This window comes from Larus michahellis, chromosome 1, assembly GCF_964199755.1.
Source record: "Larus michahellis chromosome 1, bLarMic1.1, whole genome shotgun sequence".
NCBI classification, from domain to species: Eukaryota; Metazoa; Chordata; class Aves; order Charadriiformes; family Laridae; genus Larus; species Larus michahellis.
Window position 1 is genome coordinate 137,968,199 of NC_133896.1, and position 22,639 is coordinate 137,990,837.

Genomic DNA, 22,639 nt, shown 5'->3' on the forward strand with positions numbered 1-22,639 from the left:
TATTAAGGATGGAGCGAGACCCGTCTGTCACCCACTGTTGAGATATGTAGGCAATTCCTGACAAGTAATACATCAGTGCTTGGCTCAGTGTCTGACCTGAGACACCTTGTCTCATTCACAGTGCAATGCCAAGCCTTGGCAATCTGTTCCTTATGTTTGTGGCCATTCCATCCAGTGCCATATTGTCGAGTAGTTTCTCCAGCCAAACCGATCTTCTCTGAACTGTAAGGGGCACAGAAATATTCTTTAATGTGCCCTGGATTTCAGAAGAAAGTGAATTTATTCTTTATAGGTGTTGTGAAGAAGTTAAGCGCTGCTTCTCTTAGGAAGGTGTATATTTTGATTGCTTTCTACATTATTTTTAATATATTATTTGGAAAATGTGCTGCTTCTAAAAGTGTAAAGGATGAGTACTGCTAAATGTAAGAGGGCTTACCTCCCTTAGCACCTTGACTGAATTTTCAGTTCACTATAGATCAATTTTAGCAGTAAATCCTTACCATGTGAGTAGCGAGGTCTCTGCTGCCTTCAGCAGTGTCAAGACCTTGGGTAATCTCTTGTATTCCTAACTTTTTGGTAGGTTAGAGAATGAGAACATAATCTGTTCTCAGGTGGTGAAGGGAGAGGTGATGAACTTTTCTACAATTCATTTTTTTTTTTTTTATTTCCATGTATTTTCACAACATGTCAAAGCACATTAGAAATGCCGTCCTTGTGCACGTCTTTTTCTAAACTCCAAACCAAATTACAACAAAATCCTCCTTTCCTTAGGTGGAAGGTAATATGCGCTGGCTAATTTCTAAATCTTTGTGCTTCAAACTCTGGTGGTCTGTCATATGATAACCTGCAAATAAGTTTGGTGTGGGAAAGGAAAAGGTTTTGGCAACCTACGTTGACTGTATTGTAACTACTGGTTTATTTGATAGCTTCCACAAAGCACTAGTTCCTGAAAGTGATTAATTGGGAATTTCAATCCCTTTGAAACAAGCTGAGGAAAAATCTAGGTGCACTGTAAAGTTGACACCTAAGTATGCCTCAAGTTTTATATGGGTATATATACACAGCCCAACTGACTGGTTTGAGTTGTGATAAACCCAGACGATTGGAAAGATTTGGACAGGAAAATAATCCAAAGCACCACTTCTGTGCTTCCTAAGATTTAGAAGGGCCATGAATTAGAAAGCTCATTCTGTTCCCGCTTTTCAGATAGAGGTGGGTTCCTTCTTAAGTCGTTCGTCTTCCACTGCCTTACTTAAGTAGCTGTAAATGCAAACTGACAGTTTCTGGTTTTCCTTTCCTGGGCTTTACCTTCTCTGCTCTGTGTAGTACTTTTGTAGTAAGGAACCACACACATTTGGTAAGATAGTAACTGATAGCAGAAAGATTTTGCATAGTCATTAAAAAACATTAAATATTTTGACTTTGTTGTTTGTTTGTTTTTTTTTTCTCTAAACAGAAAAAAAGCTCGCTGGACCAACTGACTCCTGCATCACCTTCTCATTCTTCTCCTGAGGGGGACAGTGGCACTACACAGATACTTAAAGATGGAATTAGTTTGTCTGGTGCAACTGCAGCAGTTATATCCACAGGTAAAAGACAAAGAAAAAAAAATAATGACATTTTTAGTGTGAATTGGCTTCCATTTCTAGCAAAGTACTAGTGTCATTTTACGGCAAATGTGCTGCAAACTTATTACTGTAAATCATTATCCAGCTGCCTTATTTTTTAAAGATATTTGTAAGTGGCAGTGTTACTTTGCAGAACTAGTATTTTGATGCCTGCATTATAGCAAGAAGTGCTGGTGCGCAGGGACTTGTGATAGATTTGCTAGACCTGGCAGTTTGTTCCTGTTTGAGGAAGGAAACTGTACAGTTCTTTCATGTCTGTCCCACTCCTTAATGTATGAGATGGGAACAGACGTAGCTGAAAACCCATATGATGTTCTGATATCATGCAGGCTGTACTGTAATACAGCAAAATGGAGATTTTTATCTCTGTGTAGCCTTACATTAAAAGAAACAACTCGGACTGTTTAAACCATGCAAAGGCAATCAGAGGAAATACATTCCTCCAATGTTTACTTGTTTTTGAAATATGATGAAATATATCTTGAAAAGGGTTGGCAAAAGAGAAATAAGCTAGTCAATGAACTAACTCATTGAGGAATTTGTAACCCTGTAGTGAAACGATTTGTATGTTGTCAACTGAAATCTCAAAACTTTCTAAAAACTCCACAAATAGTGATAATTTTGTTTGGGGTGCTTTTTGTACATTTAAAAAACCTGATTTTACACTACAAATTATCAGGCTCTTCTCACTCCCAACTTCAGTGATGGATGAGGGGAAAATATGTATGTGTTTCCTAGGAAAATAAACCTTTCAGGAGGCAGTTGTTGTTGAGCCCAGACAGAAGATGCCATGAAAACTATTTTTGCTGACTTGTATCTTTGGTTATTTGTACAAATAAGTTTCCTCCAACTTGCAGACATCGGAGAGTGAGCAGATATGCATGAAGACACAAGATCACTAAAACACTTCTAGAAATATTTCATTTTTAAAACCCCAAGTTTTTAACTAAGCCCAAATAATAATACAGTTCAGAAAATATGGCAGTCTCTGTATAACAGAATGCTTAGATTGTCTGCTGGATCACCACAGAGGCATGTTTTTTGATTAAGCTGTAATAATATCTTGGGTGCGTTCCTGGTCATGTGATATCCGAGGCTGAAAAGAAAAGAATTCTTCAGTTACGGCTTTTTCCCGTTTTTCTGCCTTGCTGTTCCTTTTGAAAGACAGTTTTGCATAGTGTCTATGAAAAGTAATTTCAGAAGTCCTATTTGATTGTTTTGTGCTAAGCTTTAAACCACCTTACAGTGTTTCTAGAGAAGTAAGTTTATTTTATTTAGCAGAGAAGGCCAAGTTGCTGTGTGGAAATCCTACATGAGTGGTTGTACCTCTTGTCCCCTACAGGACAAGGGGTAACGGGCACAAACTTGAGCATAGGAAGTTCCACCTAAACATGAGGAGGAACTTCTTTACTTTGAGGGTGGCAGAGCACTGGCACAGGCTGCCCAGAGAGGTGGTGGAGTCTCCGTCTCTGGAGACATTCAAAACCCACCTGGACGCATTCCTGTGCAACCTGCTGTAGGTGACCCTGCTCTGGCAGGGGGGTTGGACTAGATGATCTCCAGAGGTCCCTTCCAACCCCTGTCATTCTGTGATTACGTGGTTTGGGGCTTCCGACATCCTTCAGTACAGACATCCTTCAGTAGCAGTTATAGATGTAGACATGACTGTTATACATGCACGTGTTAATGCTATATGGGTGCTTCAGAATGGTAGGTATATACTATGGGGTTGTCTTTGTTGCAGCTTCTCAAAGAGGAGAAAAATTAGCGCAGTAACTTGGTCAGGCCAGGTTTTTAGAATCACCTCTTGGTGTACCTGCCAGTAATTCTTACTTTATTGGAACTAGTGTATGAACAGAGATTAGTCAAAATGACAGGCTGAGAGAGCTCGGGTTGTTCAGCCTGGAGAAGAGAAGGCTCCAGGGAGACCTTATAGCAGCCCTCCAGTACCTGAAGGGGGCCTACAAGAAAGCTGTGGAGGGGCTGTTTGCAAGGGCATGTAGCGATAGGATGAGGGTCAATGGTTTTAAACTAGAGCAGGGTAGGTTTAGATTAGACATTAGGAAGAAGTTCTTTACAATGAGGGTGGTGAGACACTGGCACAAGTTGCCCAGAGAGGTGGTGGAGGCCCCGTCCCTGGAGACATTCAAGGCCAGGCTGGATGAGGCTCTGAGCAGCCTGATCTAGTTGAAGATGTCCCTGCTTACTGCAGGGGGGTTGGACTAGCTGACCTTTTAAAGGTCCCTTCCTTCCGACCCAACACATTCTATGAAAATAAAAGATAAGCACAGATTGTGACAGCTTTATTATATTAGCAAGGTAGAGAAGGGCTTTAGAGACCAGAAAGAAGTGCATGTAGGACTCAGGCAGGAGAACCTTGACAGAGGACAGAGAGAGCACTTTTTGTGTGCTCGGAAAGTATGCCTGCATGTTCAGCTTCTTGACCAGTATATGTTTTCCTCAGGATTAAAACTAAAAAGATGGTTTACAGTTCTAACTTGGGAACATGTCTTAGTTCCTCGTCAGTAAATATGGCTTGTTGTTTTTCAGTGTGTGTTTATGTCAACAAGCATGGAAATTCTGGGCCTCACCTGGACAAGAAGAAGGTTCAGCAGCTTCCAGATCACTTTGGACCAGGTCCTGTCAATGTGGTGCTTCAGCAGGCCGTACAGGCTTGCGTGGATTGTGCCTATCAATCCAAAACAGTCTTTGGATTTCTGAAATCTGGCCATCATGGAGGGGAAATGATAACTGGTATGTGAAGATGCTTCGTTTCTTCCTTGTCTTCCCTTGCTTGCAAACTTGAGGTAGGGCAGAAGAACTGAAGTAGCTGCAATGAGTTTATATTGCTTTTGTAACTATTTAAGCACAGTCAAGCACATATACTTGTGAACTCCTTTACTAAGAGAGTATTGGTGGTGTGGGTTTTATCTCACTTTGGGTCCAGGATGATCTGAACAATTCTTTAAATTAGAATTTAGTAATAGCAGCGTTAAATTACATATACACAGTACAGTTAGATTTCTGTACTAAGTTGAGCTCTTGCACCTCATTTAGCAGCTGTAGCCAAACATTCGTGAAGTAAACTCAGTACAAGTGAAATATCAGCTTTATTAATTCAAGTCATTCACATAATCTTATCCATACGTAGTGTTTGTGTTCTTAACCAAGTCGGTGAAAAGCTTCAAACTAATCTGTTTAGCTTCCAGGCAAGTGATTCCACGTGTTAAAGTGCTGCTTCTTCCCTTCCTCCATTCCCCAGAATTGTAGCAGTACCTTAGGTCAGTGTTCATCCACCTATGTCCCCTATTATGGAATAGGTTTATTTCTGCTACATATTAATGGCAGGTCTACAGATAAATTATCTCAATATCTCAAATGGAATAGCTGCTGCTTGACGTTTTTTTTCCTTCTAGGCTAGGAAATATTCTATATAGCAGTTAGCACATCAATTCATAATTCCATTACTGGCAATAAAAAGACTTTGTGCTATTTTAATCTCCTTACATTAACACACGATGTGAAAGATGGTTAGTGGAATACAGGTTCAATTAAATCCTCATAAAGATGTTGCAGTCTAAAAATATTTAAAAAGCAGCATCCTGACCTGTTTATAGCAGAACTTCAGTAAGCCTTGCTTATGCATCCCCATGAACTTGTTCACAAAATGGATGCTGCTTCTCTGCTGTGTAGTAAAGGTTTAATGGCATTGTATGTGTGTGGTTTTGAAACCCGTATTGCTTTATTTTTGCAAGATAAATGAAAGTTTATTACATTACTAATACCTTGCTGTACCTAAGTCAGACAAGTCAATTTTGCTTGAAGAAAATGCTTTGAGATGGGCATTGCCAGTATTCTGTTTGTGATTGTTTATCACGAAGGACTAAATCGTAGGCCAGTGGCATATCTGAGCTGTGACTGAGAGGTTGAAAATAATTATTTCACAGAGGAGAGAGAAACTTCAAAATCTCTATGTAGTTTTGGTTTGTTTACATTCAAAAATTCTGTATGAAAAGGGACTACTGTTCTGCACCTTGCTTCACCCTAAGGCCTTGATTCAGAGGAGCCAGCTCTGTAGCCCTGGATTTGAGGAACCTGGCGATGTGGGCTGCTCCTGGAGCTGAGTCCTGGTCCAGGTGATAGCGAGCCACAAGAGCTCCAGTGGGTTCCTCATGTTCTTGAGCTCTTGCCTTCTCATTGACTTGTCAAACAAGTTGCTGAGAAGCGGGTGAGCAAATACTCCCTGTCATTTTATCAAAAATTTGTGTGATGTATTTTGAGAAGCACAAAATGTGACTTAAGTTAATGTAGCACATTACAACCAGCTGTGCATGTGAACAGTAAGGAAGAAGGGGAAAGCCACAGTGGAACAAAATGAGGAATTACAGAATGAAAGCGTGAGGGTGTTTTCTTGTGGAGTCTTTGAAAGTGGTTTTGGAGTGTGGTTTGTTGTTTGGGTTTTTTGTTGGGTTGGGTTTTTTTTAAGACTGGCAAGAAAAAAGAAAAAGTTGCAGCAGAGAATAAGCAAAGAAATCTAAATCTTTTGTGGACTAACAAACTTTCATGATGAGTATTATACCTGCCATAGGAGAATAGTGTATGCTGTTGAGGATGTGGATAAAATAATCTTGCTAGAATACATGTGAATAATTAGTGGGTTCTTTTGGTTCAGCTGCCAAAGAAAATAATTGTTTTGAATGGAATTGAATTTAGGATTTTTCCATCTTTTCTTACTCAAACAAAAGCACAAACCATTTTATTTTTGCTTGATGCATAAGGTTTCAATTCAAGCAAATGTAACTGAAAGGAAATTAAAGGCTTGATTAGCAAGCCTGCTAATGATGGTGGTGTGTCAGCCCCGTTTTTTCTCCTTGTAGCACAGAGACTATGGCGTTTGGTGGGATGAAATAGTCTGAGGCTCAGATGATAAATCTTACCAAGCAGAGAATTAAAATAAGACTTTTGGGTAGTTTCTTCACTATCAGACAAAACACATTTCTCTGATAGTTTAGTGCTCAGCCTTTCTCCTGGCTTGAATTGGTATTTAAAACGTACTTATACAATGAAAGGGGAAGAAATGAGAATGACTCTTTGGCCTGAGACTGCACACGCAAGCTCCGGTCCCTGTTTGTCATTAGAGGTTGAGGTTATTGCACCCCAGAAGGACTTGTTTATTTTTTCACCTAGCACTTACATGGGAAGTAAGAGGCTTATGTTGTCCCAAAACAGAGCAGACAATTGATCTGGATCCCACGCCCTTGGTTGGAGTTCTTATGGTTGCCCTCAGGTGTTCAGAGTACAAGGGAGCTGTGTTTGCACTGAGTCTTTATTTGTGGGTTTTTTCCATGGTATGTCTTGCTGGGGCAGTCACACTGCCTCAGCTGTTTATTGCTTTACCCTCCTGACAACTCTAAGATAATATTGTTCTTTTCAGCGCTTCTCTTCAAAATGAGAAATTAAGGCATGGAGAATAAGTGATTTCCCCAATGTCATATAAGACGACCCGTAAGGCTATTATAAAGCATTTTAAATTTTTGCTGTAGCTGACTACTACCTTGCAGTAAATTTGTCAGGAGATCAGGCTGTGCTAGGTCGCACAGCCCATTTGCTCTCCAGAACTGGTTGAGTTCCAAGCAAAACTTTGCCTTCAGAGACCCCTTCCCCAAATAGGAGGTACAGGAGCTTGTGTCAGAGCCACATGTAGGACTGTGAATCATTAGCATTTCATTTGAACGTTGGAGCCTGGAAAAAAATGAATGGGCCATGGAAACACGTGGGTCTGGGATTTGTCCCTGTAGAATTGACTCTTAAACTTTAAGTACTTGCATTGGGTCAGTCTGTCATGAAAGCAGATGAGAGAGGTAGCACAATCATAGAATCATAGGGTTAGAAGGGACGTCTGGAGATCATCTAGTCCAAGCCCCCTGCCAGAGCAGGGTCATCTTAGACCAGGTGGCACAGGAACGTGTCCAAGCGGGTTTTGAATGTCTCCAGAGACGGAGACTCCACCACCTCTCTGGGCAGCCTGTGCCAGGGCTCTGCCACCCTCAAAGTAAAGAAGTCCTCCTCATGTTTAGGTGGAACTTCCTATGCTCAAGTTTGTGCCCATTACCTTTTTTCCTGTCGCTGGGCACCACTGAAAAGAGCCTGGCCCCATCCTCCTGACACCCACCCTTTAACTCTTTATAAGTGTTGATAAGATCCCCCCTCAGCCGTCTTTTTTCCAGACTGGAGAGACCCAAATCCCTCAGCCTTTCTTCATAAGAGAAGTGTTCCAGTCCCCTAATCATCTGTGTAGCCCTTTGCTGCACCCTCTCCTGCACTTCCCTGTCCCTCTTGAACCAGGGAGCCCAGAACTGGACACAGTGCTCCAGATGCAGCCTCACCAAGGCAGAGTAGAGGGGGAGGATGACCTCCCTTGACCTGCTGGCCACACTCTTCTTGATGCACCCCAGGATGCCATTGGCCTTCTTGGCCACGAGGGCACATTGGTGGCTCATGGTCATCCTGTTGTCCACCAGGACTCCCAGGTCTCTTTCCACCGAGCTGCTCTCCAGCAGGTCAGCCCCCAACCTGTACTGGTGCATGGGGTTATTCCTCCCCAGGTGCAGCACCCTACACTTGCCCTTGTTGAATTTCATAAGGTTCCTCTCTGCCCAACTCTCTAGCCTGTCCAGGTCTCTCTGTATGGCGGCACAGCCTTCTGGTGTGTCAGCCACCCCCCCAGCTTTGTGTCATCAGCAAACTTGCTGAGGGTGCACTCTATCCCCTCACCCAGGTCACTGATGAATATATTGAAGAGGACTGGACCCAGTACTGACCCCTGGGGAACACCACTTGTCACTGACCTCCAACTAGACTCTGTGCCCCTAACCGCGACCCTCTGAGCTCTGTCTTTCAACCAGTTATTTATCCACCCCACTGTCCATTCATCTAACCCACTCTTCCTAAGCTTCCCTATGAGGATGCTGTGGGAGACGATGTCAAACGCCTTGCTCAAGTCAAGGTCGACCACATCCACCGCCCTCCCCTCATCTATCCATCCAGTCATGCCGTCATAGAAGGCTATCAGATTAGTCAGACATGATTTCCCCTTGGTGAATCCATGTTGAGTACTTCTGATAGCTTTCTTTTCCTCCACATGCCTTGAGATGATGCCCAGAACAAGCTGTTCCATCATCTTTCCAGGGAGGGAGGTGAGGCTGACCGGCCTGTAGTTCCCCGGCTCCTCCTTCTTGCCCTTTTTGAAGACTGGAGTGACATTGGCTTTCCTCCAGTCCTCAGCACCTCGCCTGTTCTCCAGGACCTTTCAAAGATGATGGAGAGTGGCCCAGCAATGAGTTCTGCCAGCTCCCTCAGCACTCTTGAGTACATCCCATTGGGGCCCATGGACTTGTGAATATCTAATTGATCCCTCATTCAATCCTCCTCAACCCAGGGGAAGTCGTCTTTCCCCGTTACTTCCCCCAATGCCTGGGACTCGTGAGGGCTGGGCCGAGCAGTAAAGACCGAAGCAAAGAAGGCATTTAGTAACTCCACCTTTTCTGCATCCTCTGTCACCATGGCTCCTGTCTCATTCAGCGGTGGGCCCACAACTTCCTTTTGTTTCCAGTATACTTGAGGAAGCCCTTGCTGTTGAGCTTGACATCCCTAGCCAGGTTTAATTCCAAGGCGGCCTTGGCTTTCCTTGTTTCATCCCTGCTTGATGCTAGCTGGGTAACTTCAATTAACTCTAATCAGAAGCTTCCTTACATCTACAGTGGAAGTAATTGACACTTCTGATTTCCTAAGGAAGCCTAAAATATGCTAAACTTGGGCGTTTTCTTTGGTTTTGTATGTGTTATCTGTCTCTTCTGTAACACAATATGGAAATGTTCGTTAATTCAAATCTGTGAATAAAGGCTTTCTTAACATTTCTGTTTTGTTTTTTTTTTTTTTTTAATGCATCTGCTACCAACAAAATGTGATCCTTTAAAGCTCTACTTCTCATTTGGAAGCTTATGTTAACAACAGAAAGCTGCATGACAGGCTGAAAACCAAGAAGACAAATTGATGCATAAACTTGGTGTTTTGTGCCTCTTCTTTCTAGCCCTAAGTTTAAGTTACAAGTTTGTTCATGCTTTGTTGTAATGTCTTTCTAGTCAGAAGTAACTAAAAGTTTCAGCTAATGCAATGGTAATTATTTATCAGTATATTGGTACTATTGAGCCTCTTCAAAATCTCACTAATTTTCACAAAAAAGGAAAGTACCATCAGCTGCAACACTCTGGGGGGAAAGGACGAAGGTCAACAAGTAAAAGACATAGACACATGTCCAGGCTCTTTGTAATCACTCAGTTTAAAAGACACCAGATCAATTTGTGGCTGTTGTGGTATCTCTGCCACCTAACTCCTGTTGAAATAAATGGGAGCTTGACCACTGTAGTGTTGACAGCGGAACAGATTTCTCTAGTGGTAAAATAGCAAATGGCAAAACAGTTTCTGGAATCAGAATTTCAATGGTAATGGATGCCAGCATGCTACCACAAGTATGCTCAGTTCAGTTAGAAACTGAGGAAAAAAAAAAAAAAAAAAACAAACCTGAACTCGTTTGCTTCCTTTCTTTCTTTTTTTTTTTTTAATGTTTAAAATTTTTTAGCAATTACTGTTAGGTTCTTTTCTGTGTTATCTTCTGTAAATAGGTGGTAGAGAGGTTGCTGTTTTATAAGCAAACAACAGAAATTACACATAAGGTTCTGGTGATGAAAGAATAGTTGCAAGTGGGTTTTTTTATGCTGGTGTGAATCCAAAATTATTTTGCTAAACTAAGTTCCCACAGAGCAAATTTAAACTGGCATGGATCTGACAGAAGGTAAAATCGGACTTTTGGATGTAAATTTGTTAACCTATCAGCGTGATTGTTTACTCCTCTTATTTCTTGTGCGGTTTAAATCAAATTGGATGTCTTCTCCTTTAAGTAAACAATGATGTTTTACTATAATTCACAATGCTCGGGGGGATGTTTGACATCATCTTCTTATTCACAGCTTCCTTTGATGGGGAGAAGCACGCCATCAATCTTCCTTCTGTAAACAGCGCATCGTTTGTCCTACGCTTCTTGGAGAAACTCTGCCACAGCCTGCAGTGTGATAATCTCTTCAGTAGCCAGCCTTTCAGCCCTTACATGGGATGTGCACATAGTCCTACGGAGTATGATAGGAACAAACCAGGTACTGTTAGACAACTGTTATTTTCAAGTGCTGATATTTTTGAGAAGCATGGTGACTTTATGAAACGCAACTTTTTAATCTGTCTTTCTGAGACGTGAATTGATTGAAATGAATACGCTTCAGTTCTTAGTGAATTGGTTCCAGTGCAGTAGTGCCTTGACAGAATGGGAAAGCTCATACCACATGTGCAGAAATCATTTTGTTCAGCAAACTCCTCCTTGTAGCCAAGCCAGGAAACACATGTATCGTACCACTGTGATACTTCTAAAGGACGAGCTCAAAACTTCACATTTCATTTGTTAAATTTATGTTCAGATCATAAAATAAACTTTCAAAAAGATACTTACTCTGCCTCATGAGAAGGGACTTGCCCTGAAAGGGAATTCAGTCTAGCCCTTCCCACACCAGTAAAAGGTCCTTTCTTCCCTCTTCATTCACCTTACTCAGTGGTGGCTCCAAAAATTTTGCGTTCTACTATGTACAGTCCAGTCTTCTAGTAGAAGAGGTGGGTTTTGCTGGTGACTGCTTATGATACTTCGTATGAGGCCAATATCTTTATCTGCCGCACTGGGAGCATGGAGTGAGGGGGAAATGAAATGTGTGCAAGATCTCCCATCAGGTTTTTTGCAGGGCCTGGTCCCAGGCCAAGGGTTACCAGGAGCCATCGTTGAGAAAACCTTGACATCAGGGCAATTTCCCAAGATTCATATTGGGTTGTGAAGCTTTCTCACAGCTGTCTAATAGCTGAGTCTGTCTTCCAAATGCTGCTTCAGAAAATAAAATATTCTTTTTTTCTTTTTTTTTTTTCCCTTTCCAATGGAGAAATTATGTTTGTAGTTCTGTCTGTCATATGAAAGTCATTAGTTTTAACTCTTTTCAGAGAGGTAGCCAGGGTCAAGGTAATTTGAGTGATGACAGTATAAACTAAGCTGTGCTTCAGCTTGGAAAGCTTGTATCAAAATGACCGAGTCTGTGTGACGTAAGAAACTGAACTGTAACCTGGTGAATGGCTGATGTATGTCTTTGCTTTTGTCCCTGGACTTTCCCCATGAGCAGCTTTATGCTAGAATAATAGGTGGTGACTTTCCTCTTCACAGCAAAAGAAGAAATACCTGAAAACAGGAGCACTAAACGATACTCTCAGGACTCTCCACCATATACCGCTCCTCTTTCCCCTAAGCTTCCCAGAAATGATGCTCATCCATCTGAAGGTAATTACATTATGTCAGGATTATATATGAGGATTATTTATGGTTTCAGTATTTCCAGTCAAAAAGGATCGAGTTCAGCGTATGTGTCTGGTTTGTCTCTAGCCTTTGACAGGTCAGGGTGAAAGTATGTTAATTATTGATCACTGGCACAGATTTTGCACTTAGGGAAGATCTACTGCAAGTTCCAGCAGTCCTTCTCCGAAACCTGCTAGCCTTTTTTGTGAAGGGGCGCAGGCAAATAGGTGACAGATGAAGCTTCCTGCTCCATATATGGCTATTTATCAGAAATCCAATTGCCTCGAAATGGATTAGGAGATAAATTGGAAGCAACTCTAGGCTGGGGCCATTAAGTGTGTAAGGGCGTAGCTTGATGACACAATTCAGCTGAGTTTATGGCTAGCTGCCCGTGAAAGTTGTGCTGCTCCTGCTTTCCTTGCCTCCTTGCAGTGGGATCCAGGCCCCCCCAGCTGGGTGGTGAGCTGAACCAGCGAGGAAAAGCACAGAAAACATTTTGGTGAAGCGAAGAGTCATTTGCGGTTTACTTCTCAGGACTGACTCAGCGTGGGCTCGGATGAGCCCAGGGAAGGGTTGAATGAAATGCAGCCATGGCCAGGGGAGCAGCGAAGCCTCCCCGTGGCAACGGGCTGTTAGATTGATTTAGCTCACTGATGAATAGCACCTTTTCCTGCACTGCAGCTCAGCTGCAATAACTGAACACATGTCTAGTCTTAGTCTGCCTCTGATGTAAAGTAAAGCATCTAGGTTTAAACCTCGGTGAAAGAGACTTATGAAAATGTGGGCTTTTTTACTCTGCATTTGCCACTAGACTGATTAAGCCGTGTTAGCTTGTTGATGTTGACTCGTCCCATCTGATACGTACTTGCTCTTGCTGCAAGGTATTTACACAGCGTTTCCAAAGGGTTTTTTGAAATATGATGGGGTTTAGTTATTTCTTCCTTCATATTACTTTTTTTCTTCTTTTTGGAGATCCCGGGGTCATTTTGTGTCTATTAGTATCAGTGGAGCAGAACGATCTCTTTTTCTGTGCAAGTTAAAAAGTCATAGGACTACAGCTAAAGCAGAAAAGGATATAAAATTAAAATGTTCAAAACGATAGCTTATTTTAAATGGTACACGTTATTTTTTATATATGTAGCATATTAACTTCTTTGTATATAGTAACAGCAGCAGGAAACACCGTTCTGCATCGATTATTGATTTTTGTGTCTTTCCAAAAGAAGTACTTGCTTAATTCCACAGATATATTGTACACCTAAGTCAGATGTTTCTGGTAGCCAACTTAGTAAGTGTAGAGCACTTAATTATACTCAAATTAAGTTGTTTCAGTTGGAGCAAAACAAATGTTTGAGCAGATCTGCATTATCTTGTAAGAAATCTTCCTCAAAGTAAATGTGCATGCACATACTGCTTTTTAATCCTTGTTTACTAATGGATCCCTTTTACAGATGAAGTCAGTGTACTCCTTAAAACACATTTTAAGATCAATAGTTCATTATAAAGTGCAGTTACTTGGATAAAAAATAATTAAAAATAAGTGTTTTGCCATGGTTTCAGGGGTTTGAATTTGTGCTCTGTGCATTTCAAGAGGCAAAGTGTTCTCAAGTGTTGTGTGTTTCCCATTAGGGCAATGTCCTCTGCTGAAAATCTGGAGGTAATTTTATAGTGGTCAGTCATGGGTTGGTTAGCAAGAAAGATCCTGCCCCAAAAAAGTTCTGGTTCCATTGAGACATAGTTGTCTTGAAATAGTTGTTTTGAAATATCATTTGAAGGCAAAGTGGAATAATTGTGGGAAAGGGTCTTTCAAACAGCTCATTTTCCTTCTGATCTGCTTAGGGATATGTTTTGCAGATTTTGCTCTCTTTCCTACTCACTAAAAGTTTCTTCTTAAAGTTATGAGAGATAAGGGTGGGGGGGGGGAACACAACAGGAATTAACTCAGTCTCCCTCCCCCTGAAAACAGTGTTCTTACTACTGCAGATGATTACATCATTCCCGTTATGTATGAGGCAGAACAACTGGCTTCTAATTCCCAGAGGAGCTTCAAGAAAACAAAACGTTTGATTCCTGCTAAGGCCTTCAGTGTTTAAACAGTCTGTCATCCTTACATTTGAAACATAAGGCCTTTTATTGGCCTTTTATTAATCTACCCAGAGATCAGGCATTCTGCAGTGGAACCTCCCGTCTCTTTCCATACTACCATTCACAACTGCTCAAAAAGTTGAGGTGGAAGCGTGTCATTCGTTGCTCCATGGATTGCAAAGCTCCATTTGCTAGATGCTGATTTTGAATCAGCTGTCATGCCAGTTGACCACTTTTTCGACAAGATTGCAGCTGTATTTTGTTTGTAGAGAAGCTAGATGGAATGGAAAGGGAAGTGGACTGGAAACTATAGGTGCTGAACAGAAACACTTTCTCTAAAAGATGATGGTCCTGGGAAGTATGCCAGCTTTTCCACCTTGTGTATGTGAATTGAGAATTTATTGTAAGATAAATTCAAATGCTGGTATCTTGGGAAAAAAAGCAGAGTTGATCTTTCCCAGGCCTATTTACTATTGTTTACTTTAGGATATATAACATCAGAGAGAAATGTGGGATGTAATTGGAATAAATACAATTAAAATCTTTTGTAATACGGTCAATTTTAAAAATCTTTGTGTCTTCAGGAATCTTGATGAGGATTATGCAAACCAGTTATTTTTTAAAAGTCCTATATTTGGGACCTCTGCTTGTTTACTGTAACTACAAAAAGTTTTTTTCCTAAGATGTTACATGGAATTGGCTGATACATGCTTAATACTCTAGTTCAAGCTTTCTGCTAGGGAGTACTGTCTCCATTGTTTCATCCTACCTTTCAAGACTTCTGAAATCTGAATCTACAGGTTCAGTCAGTTAAACCTGAGGCTCCTTCGTGTAGCTTTGCTGTAACTGTAAAGTATCCCCTCTGCCTTTTGGTCTTGGACTGAAATTTCTGTTAGTGGCTTCATTCTCTACAGTTCTAATTTTCCCCTGGTCGGCTACCCTTTAATTTTATAGTGCGTATCATTGACTACATCTCTTAAAGTCTTTCTGAAATTCTAATAGAATGATGGCTTTTGTTTTTCATTTTGGTAGGTTGCTGCAGCTACTTCAAGCTGACAAGTGTAAAGAAGTTAATTTTCTTGTGTGTTTGTTTTCCTTGCAAACCTCAGTGGCTGCTTCTTTGCTTTTGTGATTCAAATCTAACAAACTCGAAAGTTTTGCAGTGGTTGCTTTGAAGGTTGTGTATGTGAAAGAGAAGGGCTCCTGTCCATAAAAGCTGCTTTATTCCATGACTATCAAGTTTAGTAAAAGAAGTTACATCGCCTTGCAGATCCTGCCTTACGGAATTCACTAAGTAGGGAGCTGGCTCTCTGAGTGCCTTTGTTCCCTTTCAGGATTATGCTATCTGAAGACCAAAATCCACTTAACAGTTCTTCACTGCACTCCACTTCTAAACAGGTTTCAGCAGAGAACCGAAGACTTTGTGAAGCAAGTTGAAAACATGCTCGAGAAGCTCACTGGGTTGTTTTAGGAAAATACTCTTGCTTTAGTTTTAATTGGGTAGTTGCCCAATAAATTCTTGAAAGTTGTCATATAAGAAGGGTAGTAAAAACTTTATTTCAGGAACTTGTTTCACAGAACATATCAATTCTTATCCCAAAGAATATGCCGCTTCACTAACATGTGTTTTGTAACTTCACTAGAGTCATTTTCAAGATGGTAGTGTGGGGTTTACACTTCTGTGAACCTGTTAGCTATATTTTCCAGCTCTTAACTCTCCTGCCAAGGCAGCATTTGTTTCATACAGATTTGCACATCGTGCTTCCAACTTCTTTCTCAGGCTAGATATTGGCCTGATGCAAACAGAGCAATACATACGATTGCTAGAAAATGAAGTGGGATTCTCATTATGTGTTGTTTTTTTTTCCCTCATATAGCATATTTCTCACAATCAGGCCTGCATTAGGTTGACCCAGAGTGGAACTTTCAGTAATTATGCAAGCCTGGCTCCTGTCTCATGGTTCAGGGAAATGGACCTGCTGAGCTCTGCTCATCTGGCTTAGAAATAACATTGACAGGCTCTAAAAATTCACAAGTCTTCTAAGCAGGCGTTGTTTGTGTCCTGCAGAGTAGAAATTAGCTGAGAAGTGATAAGAACTAAAAAGAGGAATGTTGTTACAATCCCTTCCTGAGGCCTGATTTTGGTTTTGTTTTGATTTGGTTTTTTTACTTTCTCAGTAGGTTCAGTAATTTACATGTATCTTTAACTTTCCAGAGTCTGTGCTCATAGACCCTGCCCTGTGCGAAGAACTAAGTGCATGTAGATACAGCGTTGTGGTCAAAACATGTTACATTATGTGTGCCATACCTGGCACTCGCAGCCTTCTGTGGCTTTGCCTGCAACCTATTCAGTTCTTAATGACAAACCTCTATGTTTGAACGTATTTGGATCTATAGATTAAAATTGTCCACTTGTTTTGTATATGAAGTTAGTGACTCCCTCTGCTGTTTAGAACAAATTAAACAGTTGCTAGTTAACATGAGAGTTTTTATTTATATTAAAAATTTCATGCAAGATAAACATAACGAACTCTTAATGATTGGCTTTTTGAGAGTATGTTTAAAATAAGGTAATGAAAATGCTTGACTAAGATTGTTTGATGTATAAATATTAATGTTAGGCAATTTTACCCCCCCCCAAATTTCCTCTGTTACTTCCCTGTTCATAGTATTTAACAAAATACAACTGAAATGATTTTTGGAAGACTCTTTCAAACTTGACATGTTAAATCTTTTGCTGCAAAAAGAAGTTCTAAAAATACCGTAAGAGCCCAATGATTACTTGAGGAAAAGGGGCAAACATTCAGCAGCAGTGAATGCCTCACAGGAGCTTTGTTAGCAGGCTTACAATCTGTCAGTATCTTCAGGAGAACTTAGCAAGGAGTTAAATAACAAAGGTATAATGTCCATCACTTTGAACATACTGATACTTGCTTTTTGTGTAGCAGAAACATTACCTATAGAGGAAAACAGCACTTCCAAAGAACACCGATTTTCTGAGGACTCTATGGATTCTGCACTTAATTCTGTAAATCCTTCAAGCCCGACCCGTCGAAATTCCACAGAATATCGTACTTCTGGGAGTGCAGCATATTACAGGAATTCCCTTCAGCCAGTGACTGCTACCTCAAATTCAGCCCCAATCCTGCGCAGGCTGTCCTTGAGCTCTGCTGGGAGCAGTGGTTACTATGAAGTTAGTAGGAATCGAATACAGAGGCGGATTGAAGGTACGCTATATAACTAAACTTTCCAAAGTATATAACTGCTTTTATTAACGTACAAAGTCTGAGAGTTATGAATAAAGACCTTCTTTGCTATAGAAAAGCTTGCGTGTGGGGTGAGATGTTGTGCTGTTGCCAAGCATGTCAGGCTTGCTAACGTAACTGCAAATGCAGAACTGAAGCCTGTTAAAACTAATAGTGTGGTGCAAGCCAGGGGGGAAGGAGGCCTTGCCTGCTGTGCCTTCCTCTCGTTGCTGTTATGGACGCTGCGGCAGGCCAGGCTGAGGAGGGCTAATTATATGCAGCTCACTTCCCGAGCATCTTATCAACTATTAATTACTGTGTTGCTGAAATACGGGGATAGGGTTTCCTCCTGTCCCTCCCTCTGTCTGCCCAGCTTCGTTTGCCTTTGCCACATTCCCAATTAATGGCATCTTATTACTCAGGAGCCAGGTACAAGTTGAACTAATCCCTCTAGGTATGCCATAGTGCTAATGCTACTGTAAATATTTGCAGTTACGTAAGGTGTTTAAAGACAAATGGAACAGTTCGGTATTATTTGGAAGAAAATAAAACATCTTCCATTTAATATATTGCAAAGAATGCGTAATAAAAGCTGCACATTAATATTAAGAATGTCTTAACGTAAAACGAAATGTGTTATCCCTGTATAATACGGACTAGTGATATTTCTTCCTTTCACAATATTTTTATGCTAAAAGCTGCAAGTTCCACAACTGGACCGGATCTGAATTCACTAAAAAGGGAACCTTCAAGAATATTGAATAAGGATCCTTCTGCCTGGTCAATAGAGGAAGTAATGCGTTTTGTGAAAGAAGCTGATCCACAGGCACTAGCTCCACATGCAGAGCTCTTTAGGAGACATGTATGATGCATATCCATTCTGTTCTACTAGATTGTGTGTCGCATTAATCTCTTAAAATACAGCTTACATGTCAATCACTGTTTGCAATTGAAGGTAGAATAAACTCTACTCATATATTAGAGGGAGGATGAAAATTATTTTTCCACCTGAAACTCCTCCTGCAGTATATTTTCTCTATGTTCCAGTCTTGTTAGGCTAAAGTAAATACCCACTGCTTTCCAGTTTATACGGTATAACACCAATCCTGGAAGTATCCAAGTTCTAATGGCCAACATCCATAGTACCCCTGTCATCCCTGGTACCTCCAGAGAAGATGGCATTCTTGTGTACTTTACCCCTGGCCTACGTAGGCAGCACCTCTCTTAAGAGAGTCTGTTTTGGACGCTGATTATACCCTAGAGGAGATGCCATTATGCCTCATTAGATTTACACTTGGTCTACTAAAATTTTTAATTTTTTAATACTAAAATTCAGAGAATCAATTTAAATGTTGAATTAATCTGTTCTGAAAAACAATGTGTAGGGTTTTGTAAGATCTAACTGGATATTGTATTTAGAGAGAGAAACTGTGTCAGTTTCCCTGGTTTTGGTCTCCCCTCTTCTTCTCACTGTACTTTTCTATGGCATGTTGCTCAGCAAAGAGCTGCTTTCTTATTTCATTGTTTAGATGGCCCCCCAAAAAGAAGTTGGCTTTCTCTTGAGTAGTATTTCACCCTTGTTCTGCACCAGCTCCTACTAACAGTTAAATCTCAGTAAGCTGGATTGGAAAGAAAACTCAAAATAACTTTTAACAGAGCTTCCTGTGTTATGTTTTATTCTTAGTTGTATAACAAGACTAAATGTCACTTATTTTGTCAGGTTTATGTTTAAAAAAAATATGACAGAGTGGTTTTCTTTATGGTGTTTTAAGGAACTAATTGCCTGTCTACAGTATCTAATGCTACTAAGAGCTTAGGACTGTCACATTTCAGCAGCTTCTCAACCAGGCAGTTGAAATCTGACTAAGTTGTCCTTGGTCTTGATCCTAACAGTCTGTCCGGTTTAACCAGGACATAGATCTGTCTTATTTCACAGATTTAGATGGTCTGTAACCCCTTCCTCCACGTGACTGTTTGCATGCGCATGCCAAAATCCTCCCACAGCTGTGTTCAAGGTTCAGTGCAAGGCCTCAGTGCTTGGATCATTTAATCGCTAACTGCACAGACCTTCCTTTGCAGCTTCCTTTTTTTTTTTCTTTTTTTTTCCCCTTGACCTATTCACTCTTTTTCCTGGCTGGTACCTAATTTTGAGGGCTGCTTGGTCAGTTTCTTTTACTTACTATAATTTTCTTTAGCATCTTAAATACTTTGACGACACATTAAAAAAACTAAAATAAATTCGATTTCAGAGGCCATCTGTAAATATCAAATTATACTAAGTTACTGTTCTATATATAGTAGATAAATTTTTACTGCAGTATAAACAAGTATACTTTCCAGTTTTACCATGCAGCTTGTTAACATAGTTGTGTGTTGTTGTGTTTATTCTCTTCCTTCTGCAGGAAATCGATGGGAAGGCACTACTCTTACTGAGGAGTGATATGATAATGAAATATATGGGACTGAAGCTGGGGCCTGCCCTAAAGTTGTGCTACCACATTGAAAGACTTAAACAAGGAAAGTATTAGCCGGTGGGAATACCACAAGTATGTGTGTTCGTATCACACTAAGCTCTCAGGTTCACAGCCATTGCCTTTATTTGAAACTATTTTGCTGATATAAATCATCTGTATTTTTTGAAAGTGCTCTCAAAATGTATAAAAGACATTCAGGATAAAAAGGGAGGAAAAAAAAATATCTGTATTACATTCTAGTATTTTGTGAACTGTTTCAGAAAGTTTGCAGGGAAGGACAGTTGATCATAGTGAGGGTGAGCAGGTCGGGTAACAATGATCTCTGAATCCTGAAAAGTGCGTTCTCTGTTACGGACTTCAGCCAGCGTGTTCATATTCACAGAATCACAGAATGGTTTGGGTTGGAAGGGACCTTAAAGATCACCTAGCTCCAACCCCCCTGCCACGGGCAGGGACACCTCCCACTAGACCAGGCTGCTCAAAGCCCCATCCAGCCTGGCCTTGAACACTTCCAGGGATGGGGCATCCACAGCTTCCCTGGGCAACCTGTTCCAGTGCCTCACCACCCTCACAGGAAAGAATTTCTTTCTAATATCTAATCAAAATCTCCCCTCTTTCAGTTTAAAACCGTTACCCCTCGTCCTATCGCTCTACTCCCTGATAAAGAGTCCCTCCCCATCTTTCCTGTAGGCCCCGGAAGGCTGCTATAAGGTATTCTGCTATTAAGAACCAAAACAGCTGAATCCCAAAGGAAAATAATAAACCAGCATCAGGTGTTAATAATTTTTACAGGGGTGGCTGTAAACTTTTATATTGCAAGAAAAATCTAAAATAGAGGATCTCATCTCTGTAGTGAATACTGTGTCTGATCCTCCAGCACAGTAATACACTAGTATATTATTCTAGATTATTCCTCCTAGATTTCCATAAAGGGAATAGCCATATGAATTGATCATGGGGGATGGAGGTGCAGGGAAGGAAGGGTTATGGAGGGGGAGGGCTTAATATAAGCTTTTATAAAGTGTGATTATCAGTCCTTTGGTAAGTTATGAGGACAAATGTACCATATATTGTCAATTTATGCAGGCAGTAAATATTTCTGTTTCATGGAAGGACGTATTGGCTGTATAAACAGCCATTTCTGGGACAGACTGATTTAACTGGAGCAATGCATCCACATTTTAAACATTCCGTCTTTTTGCTAAGTTTGGCATGGATGTGTGTGTTTATGCTTTTTATATACACGCGTATGTGTTGGGGAAATACATACTATATATATAAAAATATACATACACACTGTACATATGTATTCAGTTTTTTAATGTGTACTTTGCACTGTGACAGAGAGAACTGTACAATTTCTTGTTGTGTTTTTTACCAGTAAATTTACTTGTGTACTACTTCTCGTATTCATTAGCACCTGTTTCATTTGTTGTCCATTCTTGGAGTCAGAAGGTGACAAACAATCAAAAGGTGGCTTTATTCATACAGGCGAGATCCCTGTACTATGCAATACCCTTGGTTATTCATCCCGTAACTCTGAACCATGTATTCTGGTGTATTTCTGGAAAGACACATTTGGTTCCGATGTTTTGGGCTTATATTTCCTATAAGGAAGTGCTACTATGTAACCGATAAGCCTTTTGGGGGTAAAATTGGTGCTGTTTGTATAAGCTGCAAGAATGAGTGGTGATAATAAAGCAGTTTATTGTCACTGCCAATTGTAGTATACGTCAGGGACAAGAAAATATACTTTGTGTGTAGGAAACTGAATGTACTGTATGTAATAGTGCAAGTGATAAAAGCTATTTGCTAGGGAAGGTGTAGTCCTAAAATGGTAGGGTTTATTATATTTCTTACTGCCTTTTTATATGAAAGCATATAGTGTAAATGTATTTTTTACAAATTCCTTTTCTGAAAATGCTTTGCTTTGCCAATAGTCTGATGCTCCTCAGGTTTCAGCAGAGCTACTGCTGCAAAGTAATAAATTTAGTGGCTCACAAGTGTCCAAGTACTTTGTTAGTTTAAGTGACTGCAACGCAATTTTAATTTAGCAAGTCATTTGAGCTTTGAGAATTGTTTTTATTATTACATCATTAGACATTTGACACTAAAGGTTATCTATATTGATTTGTTTTGCATATCTTTTGTGGTGCATGTATGCTTAGATGAATAATACAAGCATGCTTTCTATAGTAAGGAAAGGTCAGAGCATTCATTGGAGAAACAGAATATTTTCTCTTTGTGTTAGGAAAATCCTGACTTGATTGTTGGTGTAACTGTATGAAAGTTAGTTATATATTGAGGAAAACATCATGCTCCACATGTTCACTGTATTGTTTGTGTCTTACTTGTTCCATGCTTTATTATGCTGAATTTCAGAGTTCTTTAGTGTAAAAAGATGTCATATGATTTAAGCATAAGTAATTGACTGAAAACAGTTTTCATTTTTTACAAAGCCATTGGCATGAGAAAAACAAGGGTGTTTGAATTTTCTGTTTGGCCTTTATGGAGTGACATTTTTGTACATGGCACTATAATGGGTATAAATATTTGTTCAAGGCTTCTGTGCACCTGTGTGCACAGGGATTACCGTGATGTTGCAGTAGCAGAATTTCACCGTGTGCTATAGCGTGAGATTCAAGCGGTCCAAGTGTTGTAGCAGAACATATTTTTTACTCGTTATTTTCAATGGGATGTTCTTATCTATCAACAGAAATAAAATAGCTTGTTCATTGTTGTAACTGTCCGTTTTGTTTGACGTTGTGTACG

The 22,639-nt window shown here is 40.4% G+C and overlaps 1 protein-coding gene across 6 annotated transcripts in view; it reads left to right on the forward strand.

Moving 5' to 3' along the window:
- Positions 1-21,275, forward strand: part of SCML2 (Scm polycomb group protein like 2) — a 72,823-nt gene extending 51,548 nt beyond the window's left edge. For 3 of the 6 annotated variants that reach the window (XM_074605569.1, XM_074605537.1, XM_074605548.1), the window contains 7 exons: positions 1,457-1,589; positions 4,179-4,382; positions 10,655-10,837; positions 11,935-12,048; positions 17,094-17,375; positions 18,092-18,255; positions 19,796-21,268. In XM_074605569.1, coding sequence (XP_074461670.1) covers positions 1,457-1,589; positions 4,179-4,382; positions 10,655-10,837; positions 11,935-12,048; positions 17,094-17,375; positions 18,092-18,255; positions 19,796-19,921 — 1,206 coding nt within the window. In that variant the 3' untranslated portion in view covers positions 19,922-21,268. Of the gene's footprint in view, positions 1-1,456; positions 1,590-4,178; positions 4,383-10,654; positions 10,838-11,934; positions 12,049-17,093; positions 17,376-18,091; positions 18,256-19,795 lie in introns of all 6 variants that reach the window. The other 3 variants (XM_074605559.1, XM_074605588.1, XM_074605579.1) reach the window with 3 other exon arrangements.
- The last annotated feature ends 1,364 nt before the right edge of the window (positions 21,276-22,639 follow it).